Source organism: Lutra lutra, chromosome 1 (assembly GCF_902655055.1).
Source record: "Lutra lutra chromosome 1, mLutLut1.2, whole genome shotgun sequence".
Classification (NCBI taxonomy): domain Eukaryota; kingdom Metazoa; phylum Chordata; class Mammalia; order Carnivora; family Mustelidae; genus Lutra; species Lutra lutra.
Genome location: NC_062278.1, coordinates 104,198,461 through 104,220,158, shown reverse-complemented (window position 1 = coordinate 104,220,158; position 21,698 = coordinate 104,198,461). Strand labels below are relative to the sequence as shown.

At 38.9% G+C, this 21,698-nt stretch overlaps 1 protein-coding gene across 4 annotated transcripts in view; it reads left to right on the top strand.

Moving 5' to 3' along the window:
• The window catches only part of PEX5L (peroxisomal biogenesis factor 5 like), a 225,798-nt gene that overhangs the window by 147,577 nt on the left and 56,523 nt on the right, over positions 1 to 21,698 (top strand). For all 4 annotated transcript variants that reach the window (XM_047731164.1, XM_047731155.1, XM_047731142.1 and 1 more), the window contains 3 exons: positions 452 to 575; positions 1,494 to 1,590; positions 12,323 to 12,418. In XM_047731164.1, coding sequence (XP_047587120.1) covers positions 452 to 575; positions 1,494 to 1,590; positions 12,323 to 12,418 — 317 coding nt within the window. The remainder of the gene's footprint in view (positions 1 to 451; positions 576 to 1,493; positions 1,591 to 12,322; positions 12,419 to 21,698) is intronic.

Below are 21,698 nucleotides of genomic sequence, written 5' to 3'. Positions count from 1 at the left end.
CTGTGAATAGTGTTCCAGTTCCTTCTTACCTCCTTTTAACAGTGAGGTTCATCTCTTTAAACAGAATTTCTTTCTAGAAATATGTCAGAAGTGCCTCAAAGCCACCTCCTTAGATGGAGGCAGCTAGGATCATACTCCATATGTTCGTTCTTATGGGATTCCATGAATTTATACAAAGAATTCAGAATGCACATAGCTCTTGGAATAAATTTGGGAAAACAACTTGATTGTTTAACTAAAAGCAAACCAATTTCTCTTACTAGGTCTCATTTTTGTTTAGCTGAACATGTTTTAATTAATTTTCATGCAGTCTTAAAAAGGTGGTCTTGGGTTTAGGAGCATCAGTTGAATGAAGTTGACTTGTGTAAGACTTCTTAATCTTAATTTCCCTTCTTATCTCTGCACTTTATAATTCACTGTCACTGTTACCCCTTTCCTATCTCTTTCATAGACATTCAAACACAACTGGAAAAATGGGATGATGTTAAGTTTCATGGAGATCGAAATAGCAAGGGACATCAAATGGCAGAGAGAAAATCATGCTCATCTAGAACTGGATCAAAAGAACTCTTATGGTAAAATATTTTAATAGCTAATGGTCTGTCAGCTCTATGGATATTTCTCCTGTGTACTGAAATAGCCAATGAGTTAAGTCAATCCAAATATTTGGTGCCAGTTACAATGCTCCATTTATCAATGCTAATTGTTGTGGTTTCCAAAACTAAGTATTTCATCTGAATTGTCAAAAATTCAGCCAAAAATGATGTTGGTAGATTTAGAATTCAGAATTCAATATTTGTTCCATATTTGTTGATAATATGTTTAATGTGTAAAAGAGGTGATCAATAAAAATAGGTTTATATATGTATGTACATATGTGCGTATATTCAATATATTACATGAATGGTATTAAAGTAAATGTTTCTGGTTACACAAGTAACCTTTTCTGACTGTCTTAATCATCATTATCAGATAATGCACTAATTAAGAATAACCTGTGGATGCCCATGAGAAAAATTGGTTAACTGAATTTTCCCATGCTTTTCAAGCTTCTTAAAGGACAGCCTCTCTCATTCTCCTATTTCCCCTTGCACATCTCCATTTATTATGACTTTTCAGGTTCTATATAAGGGTCAAATCACACCAAGGACACTTTGTGAGATGCTCCCCTCCCCAAAACACAATACTGTTAAGAAAGCAGAACTGTTAGTAACAAAACTGGGATTGTATTTATTTACTGTTTGTAAATAATTGAACCAAAATCTAAATCAGAGGTAATTACACCTAGCTCATTGCAGCCACCCAAATTTCAAAAGTGGTCATTGTAATAAAATTATATAAAAGTTATCTTCTTCAAGTTATCTCATCAAAATTCTGATGAGAGCTTTATTATCATGGCTCTTAACGATCCAAATTAACTCGGTTTCTTGACTGGTTTTCTAGTTGAGTTTGTTTCTCGGTATATATTAATCTCCTTTATTCATCCCTTATAGGTCCTCAGAGCACAGATCTCAACCAGAACTAAGCGGAGGGAAAAGTGCCCTGAACTCTGAGTCAGCTTCCGAGTTGGAATTAGTGCCTCCAGCACAGGTAACAAAAAAAGAGAGAGAGAGAAAGAGATTCTTTAATGAACCCACTTTTTTTTTTCTTTCTTCCTGTTTTTTTGTTGTTGTTGTTTTGTTTTTTTTTAATTTAGAGAGAGAGAGAGATTGAGAGAGAGTTGGGGTGGGGGAGCGGAGGGCAGGGGGAGAGAGCGAATCCCAAGTAGACTCCACATGTGACAAAGAGATCATGACCAGAGCTCAAATCAAGAGTGTGATGCCCAACCGACTGAGCTACCCAGGCACCCCAAACCCATCGTTTCTAATAGATAATTTATATCATAAATATTTTATTTACATGTATATATACATATATGTGTATATATATATATTTGGCTAGATAACTGATGATAAATATATATTTGGCTAGAACATGTCTTAATGAATTCACTATATATTTAGCACTTTTTCTTTTTTCTATCATTTACTTTTCCATCATTTTGCAATATAAAATCTCTTCTACTCCAGTATTAGCAATATTTATACAATAGAACACCAAGAAGAGGAACTTACATATTAAGTATTCATTTGCATGTATGCCCTGTGGACCCAAGTACTTACATATCAGGATCCTGACTGTCACACTAAAATAAATTTTATGTTAAGGAATAAATAGTTATAGTATTAGCAGTAATGATAATACTAAGAGCAACCATTTGTGAGTAGCCACTAAGTATTAGGGACTTTACTATGTGCTTTTTGTATGTTATGTCTAATACTCAAATAATCCTGTGAATTATTATTATCCTCATTTTTTTAAAGATTTTCTTTATTTGAGAGAGACAGAACAAGCAGGGAAAGGGGCAGAGGGATACAGAGAAGCAGACTCCCCACTGAGCAGGGAGCCCAATGCGGTGCTCAATCCCAGGACCCTGGGATCACGACCTTAGCCGAAGGCAGAGGCTTAACAAACTGACCCATCCAGGCACCCCTTACTGGCCTCATTTTAAGGATCCTTTAAAAAGTTTTGGTGAAGTCAAAATCTTTTTTCTGGGGTACCCAACTAATCACTGGTGGAAGTATGGTATGAACCAGACCTCTCTGTCCACTGTTTGACCCCCAACTCCAGTATAACTGGTTTGTCTATAACTAGTTATCTCCTTTGGGTTAGACTGCCAAGAAGGCCAAAATCAGTCTCAATCTTTTTATTCGCTCAAACACTTTGTAAGGGTACAGTCTCTATCTAAAACCATGAAGATCTCTTAAGAACTGTGTCCACATTTATGCAGTTTACAGTCTTGTTGAACATAAGGGAGATGAAGTGAGCAAGAGAAATTTTCTTGAGTTTACTAGATCAGATATTGAAATTAAGAGGAGATATGTTGTCTGAGGTGAAGTAAAGGGTTAATTATGATAATAGCAAATATTACTGAGAGCTGTGATAAAGTCTTCTAATACATGTTAGCTCATTTGATCCTGTTAAATGGCTGTATGAGGTAAGTTTATTTATTACCCCTATTTTATAGACGGGGAAACTAAGGCACAGTGACATTAAGAAAATTGTCTATGCACCCAGAACTAGTAAGTGGCATAGAGAAGGAGGACACACACAGATAGGAAATTTTGAGGACATGGAAGTTTCTAAGCCACTAAGAGAACCGCCTCTTCTCCCCATTTCTATATTCACTGGAGAGGGGTGAACATTACTGCTCCTAGGACTCTGCTGGAAAACAAGTCAGTTCACTTCCAGAACAAATAACCCTGGGAAGCTTAATGAATTGTAAATGTAGCATGAAAATGTATTTTCATCCTCTGTGTTCATTCTAAATGCAACTTTTTTTAAAACTGATAACATTTATTAGAGAAACATTTCTTGTTAAGTGCATTAGAGATTTAGATTCAGCTAAAGTAATTGGTACTGTTTCATAACCTGGATCCTTGGAACAATTTAATGTAGCAATAGAACATTTGTTTCTGCAGCAGGGGGGAGGTTTGGCACAGGTGGGCTGTTCTACACAACGCTGGAGGGGCAAAGGATCAGCTGGGGTCTTCAGTTGCCATGGAGACCCACAATGCATTTATCTTATTATTCCAATGACTGCTACTCTCCTGCTGGTTGTCTGATTTCATCCCACCACATTGTCCTTCCACATGCCCACTGGTGTGCCTTTAAGCAAACACAATGTGCTTTGGACAATTTGTGTGAGATTCCCAATATTGTCCTCCAAAACACAGTTTAAAGTGCACTGTGACAGTTCCCTGTCTAGATAAATTGTAGTGAATCCTTTAGAGGGTTACCAATTACTTGTAAAGAATTTGTCCCTTAATTTGCTTTTTTAAAAACACTGCATTTGGGGGCACTTGGATGACTCAATTGGTTCAGCCTCTGACTCTGTTTTGACTCACATCGTGATCTCAGGGTTGTGGGATGGAGCCTCACGTCTGGCTCTGCACTCAGGTTGGAGTCTGCCTGAGATTCTTTATTGGTCCCCCTCTATGACTCCCCTTGCTCATGCTAAAATAATAGATAAGTAAAAAAAATTTTAAAACACTGCATGTTTATCAAGATTTGCCTAAGCTAAGAAATTTCATAATCTCCTAGTTTTAAGTCCTGCCTATGGTTTAATTAGGACAATATAACGAATTCAGAATTCGATCATCTAAAATACTAACCACTCAAATAAAACAGCAAGAGAATAGACTGATTAATTGTAATAAAAGACAAAAAGGTGTTTTTACTGTTAGAAACATGCTGCCCTTAAATATATGATCTCTCTAGGTAGATAAGATGTTGAAGGTGGTATAAAAATTCAACTTAAAACAGGCTTGCAGGGGTGTGTGGATGGCTAAGTCCGTTAAGTGTCTGCCTTTGGCTCAGGTCATGATCCCAGAGTCATAGGATGGGGGCCTGCAGCCAGCTCCCTGCTCAGTGGGGAGTCAACTTCTCCCTCTGCCCCTCTCCCCTGCTTGTGCTTGCTCTCTTTCTCAAATAAATAAATAAAATCTTTAAAAAATAAAATAAAATAAAATAAAACTTGCACACTATTTAAGTAAACAATTTCAGCTTACCAAAACTCGTTACTGCTCTACTATCACACAGATGGCTCATGAGAAAATCAAGGAAATGTTTTCTTCTCTCTCAAGCCAACATAAACAATCTTAGGTTCAACAGGTGAGGAGCTGTTTACCAGACTTACTTAAAAAATCACATTTCGGGGCGCCTGGGTGGCTCAGTGGATTAAAGCCTCTGCCTTCGGCTCAGGTCATGATCCCAGGGTCCTGGGATCAAGCCCCACATCGGGCTCTCTGCTCGGCAGGGAGCCTGCTTCCCTTCCTCTCCTCTCTGGCTGCCTCTCTATCTACCTGTGATCTCTGTCTGTCAAATAAATAAATTTTAAAAAAAATTCACATTTAAAAAAAATTCATGTTTCAGAATCATAAAGAAAATGGAGTGAATTCCTATTAGCTCATTTTCTTTTCAAGAGGGATAAAAGGAAAATGTAGTCTAGTCTCTTTCAAATAGTGTTTTAAATACACTAATCAGAGTGGTAGGAGATTATAATGAATCATATAATCTCTATGTATTTAAGAATAAACTTTCTTGACACTCTTACAACTGTATAATTAGCATGCCCTGGAGTTAATTATTTAAAGAAATTGTACAATCAAAAAAATTATAAAACATTTGAAGAGTTGAAGAAAAACACAAGTGATGACATGAAAATAACTTTTTCTAATAAGTGGGTTGAGATAGTGGTAAGGCAAAAGAAAGTGAGTGCAACCTTTGCTTGCAAGTGATGGCAAGTTCAAGCATTTCTTTATCCAGTCTGGACACTGGAAGGATAGCTCCAAGGCAGGTTCTTGCCAACCTAAGTTGGACCTAATGAGAAGGTGCAGGAACCAGGCTCTCCAGTACTTGGTCATAGTCATGCAACTCTCTGATTTTGCGGACTTTGGCACAGCAAATGCTTCCTTCCATATTGTCCTAAGTCCATCAAGTTGGCAGTATCCCAAACCAGAACAACTGAGACTTTAAGATATAAATGTAGGTATGTTTTCAGAATTTTTAAAGGAGCAATAAAAGAAAGGCATGCTAATAGCTATCCAATTACATACTTCATGCATATAATAAGAGATATTTCTAATATTTTCCGAAATTCTTACAAATAATCTTGGGAATTAATATCCTCATTTCTTACATGAGAAATTCATCTTAGAATTAGCTAAGGGGCAGAAGATCCAGCACTCAAATCACATCCATCAGCTTCTAAAGCCCCTGTTCTTAACCACATACCACCTCCTATCAGCCGCATCAAGCTTATTCGCCTGAGAGAAGTCACAGACCATCTATTTCCTTTCTCACTGCAAGCCCTGATTGTACTTATATTTCTAGGATTAATATGAGCTATGTGATTTTTAAAGAGTATCACTTTCTTCCAGAAACTTTGTAAGATAAATTAGGACTCTTGTCAGATCTGAGGCCATACACAATTTTGTGTCTCCCCTCCTAAATTCCTTCATACAGAGATAACGCTTACTCTTCGAAATACGACAGCTTGCATTTCATTCCATTTCAGTTCAGCAAACTATCCACAAGCCATAAGTGAGGCAGTGAAAAGGTTAGTAAGAAGAATTCAATTATAAGAAGTATCAAGACCTTTATGTCTATTAGAAACAGTTAGACAGTACACTTTATAAATATAGTTTTGCTTGTTGGAAGATAGTACAGGAGCCACATCGACATCCCTTTTCCCCTCCTCCCTCCTGACCATACACAGTGTGCTACCAATGAGGAAAGAAGCAAGCAAAGATGGAAGGAAGGAGCAAAGAAAAGGCAGCAGGGCAAGAACCATGGGAAGGCAAGGAAGAAGGAAAGAAATCTGAAAGATCACTTTCAGCATAGTAGGAAATCTGCACACAGTAGGTACTCAACAAATACTTGCCGAATTGGAAAAGTAAGGGAATACTAACAAAAAAGAGAAACAACAACATTTGTCAAATTTAACAATTTGAAAGTTGTAGAAAATTAATAGTTAACTAAAGGGCAGATAAAAAAATTTTTTAAAAATTAAATGACAAGATTTTATTCTTTTATCATTTTTGAAGGTAGTTTCAAAAATAATTTTATGCATGATAGTGGACTGTCCATCTCTTTTCAAAATCAGCACTGATTTGCTTTGAAGTTCTATAACAGAATTTCATAGTAGGATGGAGATGGAAACCATATGCTACCCTCCTTGCACAAAGCTCTAGGAATTTGTTCTTTGACACATAAGGTACACCTTTTTTTGTGTACCTTCAACAATAAAAGCCTGTGAACTGATTAAGAAAAAGAAAATCCCACTCAAAAAGGCATGAGTTTATCTGTTCTATATAAGAATCCAACCAGTCTGCATTAACCACTAAAGGAAAGTGCTCTAAATACAGATAATTTTTTAAATGAAATTCTAAAGTCACACCTGATAAGTGCTAACCAGAAAGAGGATGACAAAAGCCACGTTTTATATCACTTACTATGTACTGAGAATTCTGTGTGTGTATTTACATGAGTTATTGTACTTGATTCTTATACAGACTCAGTTAAGTGAATATACATTTTGCAGATATGAATACTGGGGATTATAGAGATTAAGTAATTTGTCCAAGGTCACCAGTTACTATTAAATCCAATCAGGATTTGGCCTTAGGCAGTCTGACTCCAAAGATTATGCCTTTAATTACTGTATTACACTGTTAGCCAAAGTCTGCTAGTTGTTATATTTTTCTTTTCTATAGTTAGCAGCACCCTTTCCCCCATCAATCTTTTTTGAAAAGATACTGAGCTTTTTAAACATGTGCTTTGGTGAGAGACTTCCAGCAGCAATGTAGAGGTAATTGTATGAGAGGTTATGAAAGACTGACACTGAGGTTAGCTGACACAGTTATTATGCTAGGACAACCACAGCCACGAATACAGTAAGCTTCAAATCATAACTTTAATCACAATCATAATTTTGAATAAAGATAATAGAACAGTATTCTAAAAGAGTTCTTTTTCTTATCTTTTGCCTCGTGCTTATCATTCAGAACAATCAACAGCTGAGAGAACGAAATGCTTTCCTCTATAGAGAATGTAATACCCTAAAATCCAACTAGCCTAAACCAATTAAAATGGCTGTTTTTAAAGCCAAAGCCCTTCCAGGAGGTTGCTGTAACTGTAGATTTTTCAAAATCATGCAATGAAGCAAAAAAATGCCTACATCAGAATACATTTGTGAACTCCAGGGTTCCACTTGCAAGCACATGATGTCAGCATCTAATCAGAAGCCATCAGAGTGAGGTCCCTCCCTTCGCAGTTTCAGCATCACCAGGGAACTTGTTAAGAATGCAGATTCTGGGCCCCCACTCCCACACCCGCACCCACTGAAGCAGAAATCCCAGGTGTGGCACCCAGCAATCTGTGTTTGGACGAGATTTCCAAATGCTTCTGGTGCCCACTCAAGCTTGAGAACTACAATACAGCCACCGTGATACCAAAACAGCCTCGACTCAAAGTTATGGCTGTAATTGTCTTGCTTACCACTCCTCTAGTTAAGTACTGAGCAATAGATACAGTTCATTGTTCATTGTTCATATATGCTCTCCCATATTCCAGTCTTTGCTATAATGAAATTACATGTTAACAAAAATAAAGTCTTGGTTGAAAGGAAGGCTGCTCTTTACTACCTGTTACAATCTGTACTTCATCCTCAGTCCTAAACCACTATGTCTGGGTGGGTTACTAAGTTGCTGAAAAGTTTCGGAATCTGTTCAGTTGCCTACTACTCTCGCTTGGAAACTGCCTTTATTTACATTCAGTGTGTTCCTATATTTTATAACATTTCTCTTAGCTTCCTGGGACAAAATAAATGGCTTTCAAATGTAAGGTAGACAACACTTGTCTAACTTAAGGCCTTTCTAAAAATGTGGGAAATAGGACTTACCTAAATAGTAATTGTACTACTGAAATAAAAGTTCATTTGCAGAGTAAGATTCTATTTACACTTGCTGTTTTAAGTGGCAAAGAGAATATGAACTACACGTCTCAAATCCTGAGAGAGATCTTTGCCTCTTCTTCCTGATATATGGTGCCCTTTGCATCTTGTGATTCATAATCCACTTGGGTCGTGAAACATTGATGAAGGGAAGCCAGTGACAGTAATGGAGTTCTGTTAGGTCAGGCTTCACAGGAGGGACAGATCGTATTTCACTGGTGAAAAGTGCCTCTAATAAAAGGAAGTGCCTTGGGACAGAAATATTAGTGCTTTCTCTTTCTTCTCATGCCATTCATGGGTCATTCATGACATTATTATATAAATGCACAGCTTATTTCTTACCATCTGTCCACATTTTTTTAAATTTATTTGTTTGTTTATTTCATTAATGAGGGAGCCAGCAGGAAGACAAAAGAGCTAGTTCCAAAGTAAAAGAACAGAGATTTACAGAGCTGGCTGGGAAACAAATGCCAAAATAAGTTTGCCAAGTATGATACAGGACTGGTTAATTTCTACAAGACAATAAGATCATAATGCCTTTGGGGTTAACATCTCTACCAGGCTGTAACATCCTAACAGCTTATCAATTTTGAAAGGTTGTAAACCATCTGCACCTTTTCTTTCTTAAAGATTTTATGTATTTACTTGAGAGAGAGAGAGAGCATGAGCAGGGAGGAGGGGCAGAGGCAGAGGGAGAAGCAGGCTCCCTGCTGAGCAGGGAACCCAGCTTGGGACCCAATCCCAGGACCCTGAGATCGTGACCTGAGCTACCCAGGTGGCCCAATCTTCATCTTTATATTTGTTAATCAAATATATTATATCCCAAGAGTGTCAGACAAGGGTTGTAGTGGGATGAATCGTGGCTCCCCAATAAAGTTCTATTCATACCTTAATCTCAGGAACCTGTGGTAATCAATCTCACTTACATTTGAGAAGCTTCCTCTACCCAGCCCCACCTCAATTATCTGGGTTGGGAGAAAGTAGTAGCTTGCATGCGGCCCAGAGAGTAAGAGAGTTCTTGCTCATGGTGGCCATTGAGTATGGCCCACCTGAGCGTGAGGCACTGATGGCTATGCAGATGCAGCCTCAGCATCCTCTTCCTCTTCTGACCACAGACACAGCTCCAGAGGCCTTCCCCCTTTGCTGCTAACAGGCCTAGCAAGAGAAAGACCTTTAATTCAGCAATTCATATATTCCCCTACAGTGTATTTTCAACACATATTTACTGTTTATGGATCAGCTACTATTTATAGGACATACCAGGGGATACAGCAGTGAATACATCAAGGAGGAGGAAACATAAATTAATGCTTCAATAAATTAACCTTCCTTGTTCATTAATGCAAAGCACAGTCTAAGACTATTATTTATGTTCAGAAGTTATGTTATGTTATGTTCATAACAATGACTTCATTATTGTTTTCAGCCCATAATATTCTTGGGGGCTTCTTGATTGGTGCCCTCGGCCAGGCATGAACCTCTGAGACACAGCTTTTCTAGATTTTACGTCTTCCCGAAATGGCCAGGGGAGTACAGTCCCTATGAGAGGCAGTATAGTGCAGTGGTTATGAACACGGCCCAGAAACATCAGCCCTACCATTGACTAGCTGTGTGCTGTGAGCCATGTTAACTAGTTCTCTATGCCTCAATGGCATGGACTTAATGATAATGCCTACTTCACTGGTTGTTGAAGAGACAAAGTGAGTAATAGTTTCTAAAGGACTTGAAGCAGCATCTGGCATGTAGTGAGCCCTCGTATTACTACTGTGTGATAATAAGGGGCTGGGGGTCCTCTTGAGGACCAGTGGTCATGGAGAAAAAATGAAAAGCAGTTGAGCTGTATAGATGATGCTGAGTGAAGGCCAAAGTTTTGCTATTGGACAATGGTTTCCAAACATGGCAGCTTTTCAAAAATCACCAAAAGAGCTCTTCTTCTTTTTGTTTCGTTTTGAGATTTTATTTATTCATTTAAGAGAGAGAGAGAGACAGAGAGAGCACAAGGGCAGGCAGAGGGAGAAGCAGACTCCCCACTGAGCTGGGAGTCCAACTCGGGACTCAATCCCAGGATGTGGAGATCATGACCTGAGCTGAAGGCAGATGCTTAACCATCTGAGCTACCCATGTGCCCCCAAAAGAGCTTTTCAAACTTTTAATGCCCAGGCCCTACCCCCAGAAATTCTTTAACTGGTCTAGAGCGGGGCCCAGGCCTGCTCAAGTAATTCCCATAGAAGCCAAGGTTGAGCATCCCTAAAGGAGAGCAATCAAACACATGGATAAAAGGTGATAAAAGGGCAGAGGGGGGCTTCACTCCACAAGACTCCTTCCTCCTGCTCCCCAAGGTCTGGCTGCCTTATCAGTGCAATCCCTCAGCCTGTAGTCTAGAAACATCCTTAGGATTCACATCACCTGTCAGGCCATGGGCTAGGTACAGGGGAGAACAAGACTTACCAGACAGAATCCGACCCTCATGGATCACATGGTGTGGTAGAAAGATAGCCAAGAAAAGAAGCAGTTACGTGGAGAAAAATCACAAATACCACAACTGCTCATGGAGAGAGGTCTGAACCAACTACAGTATATATTTACTAGGAAATCCCTGGGAAAGAATGAGGTAGCTCTAGAAATACTAAATGTGGTACCTCTCCAAGATATATCGTTGAATGGAGAAAAGTAAGCTACAGAATAGCATACCATTTATATTTTGAAACTTTCTGAAACACATTACTACCGAGGGTACATAAATATATATGAAACTGAAAAGAAGTTCTAGAGGTTTACTTCTTATTTTCCATGATTATTTTTTTCAAAAAGAATGCATTTAGTGTTTGTAAAATTAACAATAAATAACATTTTTGTAATTCCAGCACTCTTGGTGGGGCTGGCCTCTGGAATACTTGCATTTAGCTAAATTAAGATGTATATCACGTTGCCTGTTAATTGTGAAAAACCGGTTGGCATTATCAAACATGAGTTTATCTAAGCAATGACTATTTAGCAGCACAATGCCCTGAGGAAACGGGACATGAGACAGACGTGTGCTAATAGAGGGAAGGCAAAGGAAAGAGAATTCAGCATGAGGATCTGCTGTGCATATAAGGAAAGGGCCCAGCAGCCACCTCCCATCTCTGCAGCTTGCAGTCTTGCCTGAGGTTAGTCCTCCTAACAAGCTGGAAGCTGGATTATCAGTTCCTAGGTTGAGGCTTCGAATGGAGATTCTCCATCTTAACTGCATATTAGAATCCTCTGGGGGGTACTTAATAAAATATCAATGCCTGAAACCATGAGCAATTAAAATAAGATCTTACGTTAATAACATCTGGGTCTGGGTTTTGGTTTTAACATGACCAGGGCTGAGACGCACTCTTAGAAGAATCATGCATGGGGCACCTGTCTGGCTCAGTTGGTTAAACTGCACCTTTGGCTCAGGTCATGATCCCAGGGTTCTGGGATCAAGCCCTGCATCAGGCTCCCTGCTCAGCAAAGAGCCTGCTTCTCCCTCTCCTCCCTACTCTTGTTCTCTCTAACTATCTCTGACTCTCTCTCAAATTAATAAATAAAATCTTTGGGGGGAAAAAAGATGCATGCATGCTCACACACATTTTGGCCCCATCCCAGTTTGGGCAACATCATGCTTACAAAGTACTCCAAAAATAACATCCTTTGCAGATGCTTCTTAAACTCTAGGGAAATATGAGAAAAGGGAAAATATTTGGATATTTGTGTTCTGTGATTCCAGTAGTATAACACCACGTGTTTGGCTTATTTCAGGCTCGACTGACCAAAGAACAGCGCTGGGGAAGTGCATTACTTTCCAGAAACCACTCCTTAGAAGAAGAATTTGAAAGGGCAAAAGCAGCAGTGGAGGTACCTATTTTAAAATTATTTTTTCTGTTTCATGTTTCTGAAAGTGGAATTCAAAAACTGAAACTTGACATGAAACAACCATGATAATGATTGTTAGAATGAGATTCATTACCAGAGAACTTTTAGAATGAGATTTGTTACCAGAGAACTTTTGACTTGCCACCAGAGGTGATTAACAGATGTTAAATCCCATGCCAATTCTGTGATGGATAAGCAATCTGTTGTCTGGAGTCCTGGGTCAGAAAGATCTGAGCTAGTCTGGGTTCCATGATAAACCATCCTATGTCTTTGCTATGCCTCTGTGAGGCCAATGTTCATTCCTGACATTTTTCTCTCTCTAGCATTTAGCGTAATGCCTAAGACACAGAAGCTTATGCTGCTCCTGAAATATACATTTTCCCGAGTGGGATAAAAAGCATGACTGAGATAGTCAAGCCAACGAATAGCCCATCCTAACTTGAGCCATAAATTTTTACTGTTAACAGTGTCCAAAACAATGACAATGCTGACAAAGCAAATGAAATACTTAATTTGAACTTTAATTTCCTTATCTGGCCTTCCAATAAGATTCCTTCCTAGTTGGAATCACAAAGTGCATCACAGATGCTATCTACGACACTCCTCAAAGCTTCGCTAGATTGTTATTAAGAATGGAGCCTTTCACCAAACCCAAGTAGGAACTTGCTAGGACCTCCATTTCTATCACGAATATGAAATCTTAAAGATTGAAAGTATACCTGTGATACAGTTCATTTATGTGTCTGTCTTACCACTAGGATTTAGATAAAATTATACTATGAGCAGTCTTTCAGTAACTCCATACTTGAAGTGAAATTATATCATATTTGCAGTCTCATATTAAAAGTGTTTTTTATATTTTAGGAAGTAATTCTAGCTATAATCCCATACCATATTCAGCAATCCAGTGAGAAAACCACCTTATCTCATCACAATACAATCCACCCAGATTTCTTCTTTTAATTTTATCCTTTTCTAATTTAAAAAAATTAATGCCTTAGTGTTCTTGTGTAATCAACTGATATATTTGATTGAGACGAGATGAGTTCAATCAACTTGTTCACCTACACAGAGCCTGTACTGAACTTATCTTAAATGTAGATTTTTCCAGACTTTGGAGCTAATTAAATTCATCTTTTGAACTCCTACTATGTGTACCACACTGAATTATCACTAAATAGAAGATGATATAGAATCATAGAATCTTGAATCAATAAAGACATTAGAATTTATCTGGTCCCAGAAAAGCAATGGGTTTAACCTCAGAAGTCTTAATTACAAAATTATTCATTTATCTGTGTGTGTGCCTGTGTGTGTATACATATATTCATAAAATCATTTAATTTTAGTTTTGGTGGAGGCCTTAGAAGTCATATATCCCAACCAGGCATATAAAATAAAAATTTTTCTTTTCAAATGTACTTGAATTATTTATTCAAACCTTCTCTGTTTCTACTTGAATACTTCAAATTAGTGGCAAATTCTTTTCAAGAAAACCTGCTTCCATTTTAATAGTTCTAACTACTTAAAAACCTCTTCCCTATATTATGTTGAAATTGGCCTACCAGCAACTTCCAGTTTTCCTTAGTGTTGGCTTTGCTCTCTCTGGACCAAGGCAGAATTAGTTTAGTCCCTTCTCTAAATGATGCCCACCTGAGCCCACGAAGGCTTGTCTTCTCTTGGTGTCTCCTTGACTCTCCTGGGAATTGAGAGCCTGATGTGTTATTCCAACTTGCCACTAATAGCTACATGATGACATACATTACATTAACCAATATAGGCTTCAGTTTCCACATGTCTATGATCCTTTCCAGCTTAGAATCCTTGGAGGTTGTAAGTTATTCAAGTAATCATTCATTCAACAAGAAATACTGGCTAGGGGCCCCTGGGTGGCTTAGTGGGTTAAGCCTCTGCCTTTGGCTTAGGTCATGATCCCAGGATCCTGGAATCGAGCCCCGCATCGGGCTCTCTGCTCAGCAGGAAGCTTCCCCTCCTCTCTCTCTGCCTGCCTCTCTGCCTACTTGTGATCTCTCTCTCTCTTTCTCTCCCTGTCAAATAAATAAATAAAAACTTGGGGAAAAAAAAAAGAAAGAAAGAAAGACTGGCTGTCTGCACATGCTGACTGCTGCATCAGGTACTAGAGACAACGAAATGAGACAATACCGCCTAGCTGTCTGAGAGCATGGACCAGAGGACCAGCTTGGACGGACCATTTGCTCTGCCTACTTTAGTTTCCTCATCTGTAAGATGAGGGGCTTGCATTTCTAATATACTAAAACCCTATGAGTTTATGGCTTCAAGGGAAATGAATAGGAAGTACAGAATTCTCAGCAGATCAGAAAATTATAAGCAAATTGGCTCATCTGCAAGCCTGGAACTGAGAAGGTTCCTTAGGGAATGAAGGAGGTTGCTGCTGACCAGAAGGTAGGAACAGATGTGGAGAGAAAAGGCAAGGGGTAGAAGGGAGTGTTTCACTAAGTTGATGGGAAATCAGACCTACAAAATTGCACATGTTTATGGACTATTTACTTCCCAACATTATTCTTATCCAAGGGTATAATTTAATTCCCAGCAGAAGATAGGATGAAATGCCTCCAAATACACATGCCCTTTGACCCAGCCACACCTTACAATTTATCCTAGAGAAATAACCAGGAAAGTTTACAATATTTTTTTAAATAGTGAAAATTTGGAAACAGCCCCAGTGTCCCATAACTGGGAATTAACTAAATTATATCTCTCTAGGAAAATGCTGTGTAACCATTAAAAACTACATTATGGAAAAATACTTAAGATCAGGTAAAAATGTCTACTGATGATTGGAATAAGAATGTATTTACTGACAGTCTTACAATATGGTCCCAACTTTGCAAAATGATAATGGCATAGTACCTAACATGTTAGAAGTACATACAGGGTACCAGTCAGGAGCACTATATGGATGATCTTATTTAATCCTCATAGTAGTCCTACAAAGAAGATAACATTACTATTCCCATTTTGCAGATGAGAAGACTGAGGCTTAAGGAGATTTCAGTTATGTGGCGGTTTTTTTTTTTAAAGACTTTGTTTAATTATTTGACAGAGAGAGATCACAAGTCAGCAGAGAGGCAGGCAGAGAGGCAGGCAAGCAGATTCCCTGCTGAGCAGAAAGCCTGATGCAGCGCTCGAGCCCAGGACCTTGGGATCATGACCTGAGCCAAAGGCAGAGCCTTTAAACCACTGAGCCACCCAGGCACCCCATAGTTATGTGGCATCTTATAAACAGTTGAGATTGATTGAAAAATGAGTAGCACTCATTTAGCAAGTTTCGAAGCCATGATTTTCACCTGGACTCCAGAGCCCATGTCACTGCCCTGTATAAGCATAAAGAAAATCTGTGCCCAAATGTTGACAGTAGTTTTATCAGGTGGCTGACTTTGGAGTGGTTTTTTTTCTTCCACTAGCTTATCCGTATTTTCCAAATGTTCCATCATAAACATGTGTTATGTTGGTAATCAAGGAGAAAGTGGTAAGTTACAGACACTGTAGTGGGATATAAAATTCTTAAAAGAACTTGAAATGCCTCATTCTTCATTTCAAAACAAGTAAAGAATGGTGCTACAGATTGGCCTCATTAGAGATGGTTTTAAACACTAGTGAAACCCAGATGAAAATCATGCCTGGAGCATGGCAAGTTTTTCCAAAACCTCTCACTTACATTTTTATATCATCTGATTCCAGTATTCCTTCTATCTAACATTTTATTCCATTTTCAAGTCCTTTTTTGGTCATCATCCTGCCTCTTGACATGACACCTGCTCCTCTTTCCAGCTCCTTCTGCTCCTCAGTCACCCATGAGCCCCAGGGGCACACTCTTGTCCTCTCACAGGACAACCTCCTTGCTCACTGTCCCTGCTCTGTGTTCTGCAGGGACATGCTTCCCCAGATCTTCATGTGGCAGGTTCCTTCTTGTCATACAAATTTTAGCTCGAGGGCCACTGCTTTTGAAAAGCTGAACCTGACCACCCAGTTGCTATTACAGCACCTGGAGTTCCTTCATCCTTATATTTATCACTGGGTCTTCTCTTGTTTGTTTTTGTCTGTGTGTTGTCTATCTTTTTACTTTAAAATATAACCACCCTAAGAAAGGGGGGCTTGTCTCTTATTTACCACTGTACCCCAAATCTAGAACAATATCTGGTACCTGGTGAGGATTCAGTAAATATTTGCTGAATTAATGGCTGGCTGGCTGGTTATTAATCACCTAATGTGAGCAGCACTTCTTTTTATCTGTTGTTGCCTATAAAGTACCTTTTCACTTCCTAAATTATTTAGTATTTACATTTTCCGCTTGATAGAACCAGTTCTGTCTGTGGCCTATGGATTTCTGCCAGGGGCTATGCGGAGATATCCTCTGTGGTTGTTGTGGTCTCAGCGTCGGTCAGTGAGTCATATTTTTTTTTAAAGATTTTTTTTTTTTAATTTATTTGACAGAGAGAGAGAGATCACAAGTAGGCAGAGAGGCAGGCAGAGAGGGAGAGGGAAGCAGGCGCCCCACTGAGCAGAGAGCCCAATATGGGGCTCGATCCCAGGACCCTGGGATCATGACCTGAGCCAAAGGCAGAGGATTAACCCGCTGAGCCACCCAGGTGCCCCAGTGAGTCATATTTAAAACAATGCAGGTAGCACCCATCAATCCTTGCCATGTTTTATATTTTACATGGCATGAACTAGTTTTTACATATGCTACATAATCCCTGACAATATACAGTTCTACTAAGGTTTGAGCCAAAATGCCCTAAAATACAGTCTCTTCTACAAGAGAAAAGACATCTAATGCCACATGCACTTTTACTGCATAGCTTCACTGAGCTGGGAACCTGTTTATGTGCAAAGGCTGACATTGCTTAGGCTCAAATGGAACTGTTAGATCTGGTGAGGCTTTTTTAGGAAGGAGGCTTTGTCTCTATAGCTTACATTTTATTGAAAAATCACCAAAAATTCATCTCCACTCAAAGTATTGTCATTTTAGAACTAAGAACCAAATATTCCCATTCTAGGCTTTAAAAAAATTCCCCTGAACAAGAAGGAAAGGAGCTTACTCTGTGCTTCCTCTTGGATTTTCTTTCTAGCCAGCATCCTAAACACTCTGTCAGCTACAACAGGTCCCTAGGAAGGATGCACAAGGAGTCTCAGAAGTGAGAAGCAGGGAAGGAGCCCTGGGAGCTCAGTGAGACCAGCAGCTGCCTCCCAAGAATGGAGGTCCCTAGAGAGAACTGTGTTGCCCTTGTGGAGGAGAGAGAAGGTCACGTGGGCAGTCAATCCACCTGCAACCACACACGAAAAATACATCCTTAACCACTGTTAGCAAGGAAGGAAAGAACCAGCATCTGGTAGTATTGTATTTAGCTAGTTAGTCTCTCTAGGTGCCTCAGCCTTCAAATTAACTGGATTTAGCAAGAAATTATCAGACATGCTTAAGCTCCTTCTATGGGTTGGGTGCTAGGAATAGAAAATTGAATAAGCCAGCCTCTGCCCTTAAAAAGCTAGAAGAATCACAGGTATATGCACCCAGCTCCAGAGATCAGGCAAGCAGAGCTTATCACATGACAGAGTTCCTCTAGGTTTACACGGCCGTCTCCACAGGAAACGTTGACCTCTTCACAGGCAGAACCGTGTGGCGTCCTTCCTTGTGCTCTCAGCAGCTTTCAGAGTCGGGTACAGAGCAAGACCCCACGAATATTTGCCAGATAAATAAAGGGACAAAGTAGGAATTGATTCCTCCAATGCGTCTATTCCACAAACATCTCTTCTTTAATGGGTGCTTGAAAAACATCGCAAACTTAACTAATAGAAAGGAGATGAACTTGTGTCCATGAAGCCAAAGTCACATTTTGCTTGGCTCCAATACTATTATAATGCTTGTGGTGGGCATTTTAATCAATGTTTTCACAGCTCTGCTTACACCCTAAGGGAGGACTTCTTGTGAGCAAATTTTGAAAAAGAATAATAAAATATGTGAATGAGAAAAAATGAAGATGCATGGACAAAGGGAAATACAGTTGTCAGAGGCAAGAAAAAGAACCGCAAGTGCAATTTTAAATCCTTTTGGTTAACTGAGTCTATTAAATTCTAGTAAAACCTCTAAATTCTAGAGCTCTGATTTTTCCCCAGACTTCGATTCTCTTCCCATTGAGCCTTGCTTGTGATATCGCTTGTGGTAGTTTAAAATGTCCACAAATTCCTTGACATACCCTTCAAAATATGGAGCTTAGTTCTACTCCCTTTGAGTTTGGGCTGGGGTTAGTGATTCACTTTGAATAAATAGAACAAAGTGGGGGCACCCAGGTGGATACAGTCAGTTGAGTGTCTTACTCTTGGTTTTGGCTCAGGTCATGATCTCAGAGTCATTAGATCGAGCCCCACTCTGGCTCCGCCCTCAGCATGGAGTCTGCTTAAGTTTCTCTTTCCCTCTCCCTCTGCACCTTTCCCCCTGTGCACTCATGCACCCTCCATATCTCTTCTTCTTTCTCTAATAAATGAATCTTTTAAAAAAATAAACAGAATAAGTGGAAGTCATAGTGGTAACTTTAAAGATTAGGTCATAAAAGGTACTGTGGCCTCCTCCTTGTTCTCTCTTTCGCCATACTTCTTCTTCTTCTATGCTTCACTTCTTCCCTTCTTCTGGAGGAAATACAGCTGCCATGTCATGAGAACCCTTAGCAGGTGAAGAACCACACATTCTACCAACAGCCAGTGAGGACCTGAGGCCTCCTGTCAACAGCCACGTGTGTGAGCCATCTTTTAAGTGGATCCCTTGCAAACCCCATTAAGCCTTGAGATGACTGCAGTCCCAGCCAGCAGCTTAATTCCACCTTAGGAGATACCCCAAGTAAGAATCACCCAGCTAAACTATTCCCAAATTACTGTCCCTCAGAAAGTGTAAATGTTTTGTGTTGTTTTTTTTTTTTTTTTTAAGTTGCTATGTGTTGGGGTAATTTGCTAAGGGGGTAGATAATTATCGCATTATTCTACTCCTCCATACTCTATTCCATACTCTTTGCCTCATCTCCATCCCCAATGCATTGGGTTCTTCAAAAATGGAAGGATTACCCTTGTAGCATAGAAAGAAGGCATGCATTCATCCTAGAATGTAGTCTTTCAGAGTCTGGTGCAGACCAATCCCTCCCATTTATAGAGTTTTCCCACTTTTTAACCAGTCCTCAACTTATCTTCTCCAATCACCAAAGGAATATGAAGAAAGATCTTTTTGTGACAGTCCATGTTCCTTAGGGACATATTCATCCCTTCACCAAGGATCTGGTCAGGGTCTTGCCTTTTCTTCTTCACAGTGCATAGACCACCCTTTATGACAAGCCACATTTTTCCATTTCTATGTCCTATCACAAGGGACACAGCCCTCAAGATAATTTCTCTTTAGGCTTTGGGCTAACTTTCTTCCAGCAGTGCTGTATGATAAATCATAGGCAAACTGGTAATTACTGTTTAAGAACATGAATAGTAAAAGACTTTAATGTTTACTTGTATTCCTTGTTCTAGAAACATGGGTGACCTTCTTTATCTCTCTGCTAAGTTTAACTAGGAGATGTCACGTTCAAAACAACTCAACAGCTAAATTCAGTTCTGGTGATGTAAACTGAAAAGCTCTTTCCATATAGAAGTTTTGTTTTCACCTGAAGTGATTCTGTGCATGTGTACCATAGATCTGATAGGCACCTCAGAAATACGAAATGACTGAAGGAAATTGGAGACCATTCTTGAACTGATTTTATTAATAAAAGATTATGTCAAGCACTGCTGACTTGGGTGCCCTCCCACCATGAAGATGATTTGCCTCTACCACCACCTCGTGCTTCCTCTTGCTTTGTATGACAGTGTCACCTCTTTGAAGTCTGTAGAAGAGATTAATGGATCAAACACTACTTAAATCATTCTGGCTTAGATTTGGTATCCAGAAAATAGAAAATCTTTTGAAAATGTCTGAAAGCTTTGTTTGGGCAACATTGAAGGAATCTTGGGATTAACTGCAAGGATACAGATTTCCTAACTCTTATGATGTCATGTTAGCTGACAGGCTTCTCATGTCATATTGTAGATAGATTACATAGAGATTAGATGTATTCTGCAAACTTGAGATACTGTGCATTGGGAAATTGACCAAAGTTCCTTTTCTCTCATACTGATTCAATTTCTTTTGTTTTAAACAAACAGAAGTTGATTTCCAAAACAATATGAAGCATAGATAAGAATTATTGCAGTGGCTTGTGATAAACCCTCATAGGTGATACTGATGAAAGTATAAAGAGGTATAAGATAGTCTCAGATAAATTTATGGGTAAATGGTCTATTTAAAGGATGAGGGTTATTTAGAGTGTGGCACTAATTTTTTTAATTTAGTGCTATGGATAGTAACCATATTTTTTCACTGCTCCTTGATATCTACTGTGTAAATACTAAACAAATAAAATCTTTGACTTGACGCATTCTAACCATGTGGGTACAGATTGGTTCAGTTACCCATAGAACATCGTATTTATAGACAAGGTCCAGACCAAAAAGTAGCTTGGATAAATTCCCCTAACTTCAAATCAGAGAAATATAGGATCTGCGTTCTGGACATGATCTCATGAGCAAATTAATGCTAAAGAAAGTGAACATGAAAAGATAGAAACTCCATCTCAGCCAGCCTTGAGCAGTTACAGACTGCTCTATGCTGTATGCATTGATTAGACCTGGACAATAATTTTATCCCTTCCTCTTCAAAGGGATTCTCTAAAGATCTGTGAGACTATAGTTAAAAGTAATTTAAACCATTTGTTGGAAGGCTCTGTACTCAGGAATCATATGTTAAACTTACATGAAAAAGGCGAGGAAGTATAATAATGTATGTGGGAAAAGTCTCAGATTAGACGTGGGTCCTGGTTCTAATCATGCCAATATCTTACCATTTGGGCATCAGCTTTCTTATCAGTAAAATGAGAGTTTTGGATTATATTGAGGTTTTATGTACTTGGTGTATAAGACTAGGTGGGAAATGGGTAAGCATTTTAATAATTGTGCATTTACTTTAATATATATTAGAAAAATATAACTAGAACTTCAAGGTGATGATTTCATGGACATAATTTAGGCAAGGCTAGAGTAGACTTCAACTATTTAAGAACTGTTTCAATTACAAGATATATTAAGTAAGTAATGATACAATACAGAAATGACAGATTGTAGTTGCAATCAAATGACTCAAGTTTAAGAAATACTG